The following is an 11,237-nucleotide window of genomic DNA, read 5'->3' on the forward strand; positions in this document are numbered from 1 at the left end:
CAAAATTGGCTGAATGAAATGCTTTGAAATCTTCGGGTCTCCTAAATTGATCAATTTTGAACATGTAGAAAGCTTCCATCTAGAGATTTGAACATTCTTTCTTTTTGAAACCTGTTGTTGAAATTGGGAAAATTGCGCTATTTTTTGGTTGAATTGGAGTAAAATGTAGGTGTCTGCAAATCGGTTCATTTTTTTACTGGCATGTATAGGCTTTTTAGAATCGTCAAAATCTTACGGAGGAACAGACGAAATAAAAATTCTGATTCATTCAACCGCGTTGCAGAAAAAGCTGTTCAAACGAAGGAAGATTTCATTTTTTCATACATTGACTCCACCATTTGAGAACCACTGTTTGTTGTTGATTTCCCCTCTGGCAACGGGTGGCGTCGTGACGCAGTAACCATGGATGCATCACATTTGTTTTACTTCTCGTGTGTTTACGTTCAGATTGTTTTTTTCCAAAGTGGTTTGAATTGTTTTTAGGTATTGTAACGGATTTTGTTCGCGACCTTCGGAAACGCTGGTCAATACGCCGTAAGTTTGGCCTTAGCACACAGTCCCCTGGTGCACGCAGGCCCCCGCTTGGAATCAAACTCCGTATCTTGGCACACAGAAAAAAAAATCATGGTAATATTACATCTGGGAAGGGGTACATCTTTTATGTCAGAAAAAATGTGTAATTTTACCTCTGAAAATGTGTATTTTTACCACTTTTCTGGTGTAATGTCACTTTTTCAGTCTTAATTGAGGTAAAATTACATCATAAAAGGAGTAATATTCAACCTTCCAAAATTAAAGCTTCCAAATTTACACAATTTTTTTCTGTGCACGGAAGAAGTGAGACATGAACCGTAGAACCCACCAGAACTCAACCGCGAAACCTCAGGAAAACTCATTCCTTCCCGTAACAGGTCGTGCCTCACTGCTACCCGGAGCACGACAACACCCAGCAAGCAAGCAGATCAACGAAAGTCACCAACGAGCTTGGGACTCGTAAATCCATCACCAACACGTGACCGAAGCTGGGTTGGCGCTTCAAGCGCGCTGACTTCAACCTCATCCTGGATCACAACCTAGCGAGGGGTTGCGTCCAGCAGGGGACTTTGTGCTAAGGCCAGCATACGGGGGGAACGTTTTGCCAGGAGATACATTTTTTGCTTACAGACGGTTGTTGATTGACCACGCTTGCCACCAACGAGGAGTGCACCTCTGTCGATCGGGTGACCAAGTGCCGAGTACTTGAACCTCAAACCAGCACTCCACGTTCCATTCCAAGTCGGTGAGAGATCATCTACTGCCAGGAGGCTGGGCGATACAAGATGGGGATTAGGATTCTGTCGTTTTGTCTGTCTTTTTTCTGTCAACAAAAGAGCGATTGTTGGTGCCGTGGACAGAGAACTGAGGATTAGAGACTACCTCTAAGGTCTAGTCTTGGGATCGTGTACTGAATCAAATCTTGGGTAATTGGGCTACTTGCGAACGCTGCAGAATTGTAACAGAATCAAAAAGCAATTTTATTACGTTTTACGATTTGCCTTGACAGAACATCGAAACATTTTTTGATAATTATTGCCATATTCATATCTAAATGAATGTTCAAATTTATAGATTATATTCAAGACAAATTTTGGGTAGATCCGGCCACATTAAGTTCCCGGTAGAACTCGGAATACGGCCACATATGATGTTATTCGTGGAACACGTTTTATCTTTCAATAAGAGTACATTTTACTGGCGATCATTTTTGGACCGATCTGGCAATTCCGGAGCCGGATCCAGGTTTCCAGGTGAAACCCGGAATATTACGAAATATGAAATTATTCCAACTGCCGACCAGCGACTCTACCAAGACAGGACCCAGGGAGACGACTCCTACGCCTGGATTGAGCGATCGACCTAACCTCTAGGTTAGACCGGGGTCAACATTTACTTCCCCGTCCACCGGAAGGCGCGATCAGACAAATCTCGTCTCGAATAATGCCACCGGGACCGAACCCAGTCCAACTGGGGTGAGAGCTAAGGGTTATTCACTTCGAGTATATCACATACCGCGTACGGCGTGCGTACCATACGCGCATAATACTGGCCTGATACTGGCATACTATGCGCAACTTTTGGACACGATTTATATCAGTGTAGTTGTCAAAATCGATCAAAATGGTAAACAAGGCTAAATTGCATACGCTCTGTCATCCGCATTTCGGAACGGAATTGCCTCATCGTACTACGATTCGATCCCCACCAACATTTCCAGCCAGCTGAGAATCACTAAAATTCTGCCTTCGTTTTCCCTGGAATCTGGAACCTGGAACAGGTGGCCTGCCTCGATTGCATGGTGCGCAGATAGTTGCGGAGGTCCTTTTCTTTGGCAATGTTTTCATTGAGTTTGTTGTGGGTCGCGGTGAGGACTTGCTGGAGTTGGGGGAAGTCGAATTTACGCTCTTCCGTTGGTGACAAGTTTTGAGCTCGAATTTAACGAATATGAATGCCGGGTCCGGTGGTTTAGTGGTTAGCGTGGTAGCCTCCTAACCCCAGTATGGCCTGGGTTCAATCCCAGACGGACCCGGTGGCATTTTTCGAGACGAGATTTGCCTGACTACGCCTTCTATCGGATGGGGAAGTAAAACGTCGGTCCATTAGCGTAAAAGAGGTTTTGAGTGACTCACCACACATAACCTTCAGACGCCTAGAAATGAGCAGAAACTTGCAACAGAGCCCACAAAAGACCCGGGGGTCGTTAAAGTGGATTGCTTTGCTTTTTTTTTTTGAATGCGGATTTGGACTCATCAACGAATTTTTTCAGGTCAAAAAGTTTGGTTTGGAGTTGCTCTTTTTGCTCGAGTAGGGGCTGGGTTTTGTCCACGAGGGTGGTGAGATTCCTCCGGGAGGGTTGTTTCGTTGTCGGTACTGTTGGATTTCCTCTATGACGAGATTTTTCTTTTTGAGCGCTTCAAACTTTTCGTCGTATACGACAAGGTTTTGCAAAGCCTGTTCCCTTTCCTGATCCAGTTCGACGATCAGCTTTTAAGTTTAAGCAACTCAGACGAATTGTCTGACGACGCAGTCCGCGCCACGACAACTCCGTGATGGGAACCACCTCAAACGAACCGTCTTTCCGGTCAAGAATTTGCCCCAACGGTACAGCTATGTGTGTTTGGATGCTTCGACGAACTGTGCAACAGCATCTTGCAACTCGTCAATTGCATTGCATTTGATTTCCCCATCCAGAAAGTGGCGGAAAGTTCTTCCTTGTCTAACCTGAATTTAATTAGTAAATACTTGACAAAATGTAGGTGGCTTATGAGTTTGTATCTGTCACGTAGACGAACAAACCGCCGTCCGTACTTTAATGCCGCTCCAAAATCTTCGGGAGACTTGGTTCTCAAAATAGTAAAAATAGCCAAAATCCTAAACAACAACTTTTATTAAAAAAAAAGAAAACAATTTCGAAATCTAACCGAATGGACAACAAGAAACAACGATTAATGGAGACGGTGTTTCTGTTCAACGGAATGTAGCGGAATCAACCAGCGGCATCGTACTCGTCTAATGTGGACCAAATAAGTACTAACGGACACGTTGCCGCCATTGTCAATCCAGTTGGTGTGCAAAAACTTGCCCTTCTTGCCGAGCAGCTCGTACGTGTGCGCCAGAAAGCAGTCGGCCTGGCTAACTACCAGCAGCAGATAGAACAGCGTCGGTTTGCGCACGATTCCACCGTATTTCAGGTTCCACTTGTACTCGTTGGCGGCCTCGCGAAGCAGCATGAAGCCCTGGGCGTAGAATCGATGTTGGCACAGTACAGGGCGTTGCGGACGTGCGTGAGGAACGCTTACGTTATACTCCTCGTCGTCCTTGTAGTTCAGAATGTCCCGAGTGATCTCGATCAGGAACGAGTCAAGTACGCCCTTGCTCCACTTGTCAAACTGCTGAGCCATCTCCTTCTGGGTCATTCCGAGCTCCAACATCAGGTGGTACGCCTCGCAAATCAGCTGCATGTCACCGTGCTCGATTCCGTACCATCTTGACAAAGTGACCGCCCAACCCATTCGCAGCACGGATCACCGTTAGATTTGGCGCAAATAGCCTAGAACATAAATCAAATCATTACAAGATCCGCACCAACCAACCCACCTCATCAAACCTTAAAGATATCCTTGATCGGCGGCCACTCGTCCGGATGACCGCCGGGCATCAGCGACGGGCCGTAACGGTCATTTCCGCAGCCAGCATGTAGGGGAAAGTTCTTTCGTGTCTAATATGAATTTAATCAACCGAGGCACAATTCCTTTCACTAGCTGAATGCTCCGCAAAAATCTAGCATTGGGAGAAATTTGGATTAACATATCATATTCCATGAGTTGGCAATTTATTCACTAACTTGCATTACTTTAAAAAATTGTTTTCAATCGATACTTTGCACAGCTTTGAACAACAACTTAAAAGCAAACTAAAACCAACTGAATCTAACCATAAAACAGCATCAGAGTTTGACGTTGAAAAATGTCAAAAGTTTCCACACTGAAATAAATCTTCGTAATAATGATCAATACTGAGGTCCATACCATACGCACGATATCTAGTATGATACTGACTACATACACACTCCATACACACCTCAGTATGAGAAGTGATTTGCCCTTAGGGTGAGAGGCATGCAATCTTACCACTACACCACCAGAATGCGTACAAACAACACCAAACCAAGCCTGGAGTCGTTGTTTTTGTTTTTGTTTTTGTTTTTGTTTTTGTTTTTGTTTTTGTTTTTGTTTTTGTTTTTGTTTTTGTTTTTGTTTTTGTTTTTGTTTTTGTTTTTGTTTTTGTTTTTGTTTTTGTTTTTGTTTTTGTTTTTGTTTTTGTTTTTGTTTTTGTTTTTGTTTTTGTTTTTGTTTTTGTTTTTGTTTTTGTTTTTGTTTTTGTTTTTGTTTTTGTTTTTGTTTTTGTTTTTGTTTTTGTTTTTGTTTTTGTTTTTGTTTTTGTTTTTGTTTTTGTTTTTGTTTTTGTTTTTGTTTTTGTTTTTGTTTTTTCATAAATACTTTGACATTTCGAGAAAACTAGTTCTAAAAAAATTGTGGCAAAAAGTGTGAACAGTTGACCGTATGGAGAGAACTGCAGGAGAACTGCAGTCGATAATGTCGATAACTGCAAAAAATGCATGAGGACAGATTTCATAGGGAGATGGCGTCGCTATTTTTAGACCACATTTTCCACTTTTTCTCATCGAAGCCGACTACTTTATCGACTTCATTTTGCTGGGCGAGATAGGACGCCGTCTATTTTTAGACGATGACTCAGCACTTTTACACTCTTGCGCTTAAAAAAAACAGGTGGCAGCACGATGTAACGCCACGTCCCTATGCAGATTCTGATATACTTTTATGCAGCCATGCAAAAAATCATGTCACCGCCGTTTGGGTGTACTTGTTATACGAGCTTGATGCAAAATCTGTTATAAAAGGTAACATTTGTTGTAGCAAATCCACTTTGACAGATTTTGATACATTTTTTTCCTGTGAGTGTAGGTGAACTTTTTTCGAAAATGAACCCATGAGAATTACGTTCTTGGAAATCTCTGGGTTTATCCTCTGTATCCGTTCACAGTACCTTTATACTACCAGATAGTGTTCTTTATTCTCTCGAATGGCGCTGACTTACTGCGAGTTGAAGAATACTTTTTGCTTCTTCAAATATGGACCCACTGCCAACATCGCTCAATGCGTTTTCAAATGAAAAATAATTTTGGATATTACATAAAGACCCAAATACAAACAGTAAACAATCATAGAATCCTGCTCACACCAAGGAACGGTAAAAAACGAGTGAGCAGGATACTATAATTGTTACAGTTAGTTGTTGGGTCTTCATCAAAATAGTCCAGAGCTGTTTTTCATGCAACTGTATTTTTCACTTTTGCTTCAAAAAATATTGATGAAATTTTCATGAATGATAAAAAAATAGTTATCAAAGATTTTTGAAAGTATTCTAAATTTCAAAGCGTATTATAGAAATTTTATGTTGTTTGAAATAATATTTGAAATTATTGGTCTCTCAGAAAAGCAATGTAAATACTACCGTCGCATGGTTCCTCTCATTTCTTTTATGCATGTTGGAAAAGTATTACGGCCTCCAACACACGGAATTTTGGATACCACATTCGGAGTCAAATTTGGTTGAGTATTCAAATTGGTTTACGAATGCCTTCAATTCACTTATAATTCGTCAGAAAAAAAAACCTATGTACCTGCAAATTTACATGGAAAATATACTTTTGGTTATACCATTATATCACGCTATTTTTATTTTATTTTATTTTTTCAACATGTCCTACACTCAAAAAAATGAGTTCGCGTAAACGTGAACTGCATTCATGCCAACGGGAACCAGGAAGAAATAGTGCATTGCACCATGAAAGTGAACAGTTTTCTTCCTGGTTCCCGTAGGCATGAACGCTGTTCATGTTTACGCGAACTCATTTTTTTGAGTGTACGTACATAGGAAACCCATGGAGCATTGTTTTGACAAAGTACTCTAGAAAAGATGTTGGATTTCATATTTTTTACGATATTCCCTTGTCAATCGACTAACCTATTGAAAAACTGAGATACCGTCATCAGGGGTGACATTGGGTCTGGGGGTGAGATTGGGTCATACAGAAATGCTGAAATTTGTATGACCCTATCTCACCCCCCAGACCCAATGTCACCCCTAATGATGGTACGTTACAAGAATGCATAACCTTTTCTGTCTCCCAATCATGCGAGCTCCGCTTATCATTCATATATATTTTACTTATTTTGTCATAATTCAGTTTTAGATTCAAAAAAGAAATCATTTGGAAACACAAATATAGCCTTCACTCAAACCACCACAACAACAGATTGTCAAAGGAAACAGATTGGTCGATGCATAATAAATCGGCACTGGCAACGTATGTTTCGCCCTTGCAATACTGCCAGTTCTGCTGGGCGCAAAGGGTGGTTGGTGTCCAGCGCATTTGGATCCGTCAAACATTGGCCAAACTGTTTCCCTTGACAATCTGTAATCACCACGTGTGATGTGCCATGTGCGCGCAAGTTGTTTTCAGGTAGGCTATGATTTAGGAAAAAAATGCGTCTTGCTAAATGAGCGTCCTGCTGTTGCGTACTGGAATATTTTCAAAGTCATCAGAGTAGCAATGGAATTTCCGCTCCCTAGCAGTGGTTCCCAAAAGAGTGAAAATCATCAAGTTCCCCGCTCCGGTGGTCTCTTAAGTCTTACAAAACAGACAAAGTTTCGTTAAATTCTAGACCAAAATTTGTTTTATTATTATTTTTCAATTTAAACCTCTTTTATCGCGATTCTGATCACGATTGCACATCAAATCATCGTGGCTTTAGTGTATCTTTAGTTCTCACATCGATTCGCTGTAGATTCGTGTTTAAATTTTGAAATTTAGCATAAATTAAAATAAGTTGCAAAATTCCCAACTTCAGCCATGTGCAACAATTTCCACATCACCCATGCGGGAAACCGATAATGGGGTAATTCATGCGTTCCAAACTGTCAAAATTCCAAAACGTCATTGCCAATCTCCGGTTCGCTGCTTTTGTTCTCGGGCCGAGACTCTGCATGAAACTGAAAAAATATCGAGTGCGGCACTAGAGTTTCAGTTCCAAGATGGCGGCGAAACTCGTGCGGAACTAGCGCGAGTTTCTTCAAAGAAACACTTTGACAGCTCTGAGTGCGGCACTCAGTGTGGCACTAGCCATCAAACGAACGTACCAATAGAATAGGTAAAGGTACCCAGTCAAATCAATCCGAATTCTGAAACAGAACCTAATTAGAATCGTATACAATTTCGGATTGAGTTAACTGGGTAGAATTACCACTCGTTGCTCGCTCCATATAATCGCTTGGCGACACTGCCGACAGCGCCATCATCAGGCCTAACGAGGAACTAAAAAGTCTGCAAACTAATGGTCCGTTCGTTTGATGGCTAGTTCGGCACTGAGTGCCGCATTCAGAACTGTCAACGTGTTTTTTTGAAGAAACTCGCGCTAGTTCCGCACGAGTTTCGTCGCCATCTTGAGACTGAAATTCTAGTGCCGCACTCGATATTTTTTCAGTTTCATGTGATTTCCAAGCACACTAACAAATGACGTTCGTTTGATCCGTAACTGGCACCGACTAGTGCGGCACTCGTGGTACGTTCGTTTGAAGAGCCGGTGCGGTACTGAGTGCCGCACTCGTCGGTGCCAGTTTCGGTTCAAACGAACGTCATTTGTTAGTGTACGTGGAACACGCATGAAACTGAAAAAAATATCGAATGTGGCACTAGAGTTTCAGTTCCACGATGGCGACGAAACTCGTGCGGAACTAGCGCGAGTTTCTTCAAAGAAACACTTTGACAGCTCTGAGTGCGGCACTCAGTGCCGAACTAGCCATCAAACGAACGTTAACGTTCAACAACGTTCAAAAACCCTGCACATACTAGAGACTGGTTCATTGAAGGCATAATTTGTACGGGCTCCAGGTATTACGAGAAAAGAGTGTGAGCGAAGCACCTGGCGTCTAATGTTGACGTTCAGTTCACTCGTACGAAAAGGACAGTTGATGTTTGATCGGAAAAGGTCAGCAACAAAAAAGGCTTTAGCAGCTTCTCTACGAACACTCAAAGGAGCAAGGTGGAGCATAGAGCAACGAGTTTCGTAATTTGGACACTCACCAAGATGTCTTAAAGCAAATCTTATAAATTTACGTTGAATCGCTTCGATTCGTCCAATGTTATTATGATAATATGGAGCCCACACAACTGAACCGTACTCTAGGGTGAAGCGAACTAAGGAAAGATAGAGAATTTGTAGGCAATTGATGTCGCGAAAATATTTGGTCATTCAAAAAATTATTCCTAGCTGTTTAGAAGCCTTCGAGCACAAATAGGAAATGTGGTTTTTAAAAGAAAGCTTCTATTCCAACAACATGCCTAAATCCTTGACAAAAAAAAAAGTCACGAGTAAGATGGTTACAAAGAATTTTGTAACTGAAAAACGTTGGGCAGCGTTTACGGGTGAATGTAATTGTCGAACATTTAGAAGGATTGAGAACCATCTGATTCAAGCGGCACCAGTCAGCAAATAAATCAACCTGAGCTTGCAAATCTTTCATGTCAGTAGGTCTCTTAATTAAAACAATTTAAAATCGTCAGCGTAGCATAGTTTAGGACAGCGAAGCAGGAAATTGACATCATTGATATACAACAGGAAAAGAAACGGCCCTAAATGACTTCCCTGTGGAACACCCGAGGTAACAGAAAATAGTTCTTCCGGTCAGGTAGGAGTTAACCATAGAATAGGTATAGGTAGAATTACAACTCGTTGCTCTTCCCATATAATCGCTTGGCGACACTGCCGACAGTGCCATCATCAGGCCAAACGGGGAACTAAAAAGTCTGCAAACTAAATGAGGTGCGCATTTTTTTGACACGCTGTCATTTGCAGTGACGGATCGCGGGCGCAATTTTATTTGACATTTCTCGGGTTATTTTTCAAAAGGTCCTTAGCGCCAGTTGTTAACAAAGCGGTTTTTTAATCGGTTCTCAATCAATTTACGAACAATCAAAATAAAAAATGCTTTGAATTGTTCATCTGCACGTCCTTTAAATGCTCTTTACTGAAAAAAATAAATGAAAGTTGATTTGTTTCAATTTCGCAAGCTTGAGTGCTTCGGAGGTTCAGAGCTGGAAGAGCTTATCGGGATTTCTCGCAGGATAAAAGCTATACTATTTTTTTTCGCTGGGGATCTCCGCTCGGTGGCTATCCCTAATCACGTGGCATTTCCCCTTTTGTCATCGATTCTTTTCGGTCGTTCCCCAGAAACGCACCACAGCTAATAATTTAACAGTTGGAGAACCTAAAAAACATTCCTGTTGCCAAGTGTCTGTACCGGCGAAAAAATCGTCCCTGTAGCTGAGTTTGAGTGCTGGCGAAAGACCGATCCAAAGAACTTCGTAAGCTCTTGCAGTTATGAACCACCGGAACGTACGGAACGCTAAAGTTTGCATTTGCAAGACATTCTTTTTAATTACTGTCGAAATAAAATCCAAAGTTTTTTTTTAAAAGGTCCTTTCAGCTATTGTCTTTCATATGTTTAAAAAAAACTCTAGAAATATAATTTACAATAAAAAAAACCATTGACATTATTGCGCATTTTGCACTTTACTAGAGTCTTGCGCAGTTATTTTCATCACAGCAACTTTTTATCACAGTGATTTTTCATCACAGTTGTGTCGTTTCCAAGGGTTGTCAAGGTATGTAAACTGTATATGTTTTGATTTCTATTTTTGGAATGTCGGGCCATGTTACGAAAATTCTACTCATCCTTTGTGTTTCAGGATCCAATCTAAAGAGGACTTAGACTTCCGTGCCGGATGTGGATGGACGACCAGCTGTTGGATTCGTTTCACGCAGAAATCTTCCTTCTTTGTTGAATCGGCAGCCCCAGCGTCTGATCCGAGCATGCTGAGAGGGCGGGCTTGCCCTCCTTGGCGTCGGAGGCGAGTGGCTTCTGGGTATTCGTCCTTGGCGTTGACGGCGCGATGAGGCGCCAGACGACAGAGGTGCTCTTATAACGGATGGATGTAGGCAAATGCCATACACAGCTAAAAAAGTAGTAATCCAGCTGCGTGTAAAAGGCCTGGGTGTAAAATAAATATTGCATTATTTTATGCAATTTCATGTGATTTTACACCCTGAAATATGTAGCCCATCAGTATGGGAAACCTACTTGACCGAAATGTCAAGCTGATATATGCGTTTATCCTTTCACCTTTACATCGGTCTGATGGCCGAGTGGGCTAAGTCGCCAGTCCTTACTGTTGGTGCTGGGTTTGAATCCCGTCGGTTGCAACTTTTTTTTGTGTTAGCAAAAATTGTACATGCAGTGTGTAATATTAAGTGTTTATTTTGACGAAGGTGATGTGCATGCTTTTGCATGCGATTTTACCATCGGATTTTTTGCTGTGTACAGGACTTACACTGTCCAGGCCGATAAAACCGAAACGGACGCGCGCTCGCGAAATCTCCGGGTTCCATCTTTTGTGCGGTCATTGATGATCAACACACCGAGGATCACGTCTTATCCATTATGACACCAGGTTGGAGAAGTCCCCTCAATACTGATGTGAAGGGTTATGTTGGAGAGTGAGGTTGACTTCCACTGCACACTGGGAAAAAAGGGACCCGCAGCCCCATGAATTAGAT

General features: G+C 41.9%; 1 protein-coding gene across 1 annotated transcript; it reads right to left on the bottom strand.

Annotated features, from left to right (window-relative positions):
- Positions 1 to 3,408: 3,408 nt before the first annotated feature.
- LOC120430828 (6-phosphogluconate dehydrogenase, decarboxylating-like) lies at positions 3,409 to 4,793 on the bottom strand. The gene is made up of 3 exons (XM_039595945.2): positions 4,382 to 4,793; positions 4,145 to 4,317; positions 3,409 to 4,087 (listed from the first exon to the last, which is right to left on the bottom strand). Exon 3 carries the CDS (start codon positions 4,047 to 4,049, stop codon positions 3,483 to 3,485), a length of 567 nt encoding a protein of 188 aa, XP_039451879.1. The 5' UTR covers positions 4,050 to 4,087; positions 4,145 to 4,317; positions 4,382 to 4,793; the 3' UTR covers positions 3,409 to 3,482.
- Between the last annotated feature and the right edge of the window lie 6,444 nt (positions 4,794 to 11,237).

The sequence above is a fragment of the Culex pipiens genome, chromosome 1, assembly GCF_016801865.2.
Source record: "Culex pipiens pallens isolate TS chromosome 1, TS_CPP_V2, whole genome shotgun sequence".
NCBI lineage: Eukaryota > Metazoa > Arthropoda > Insecta > Diptera > Culicidae > Culex > Culex pipiens.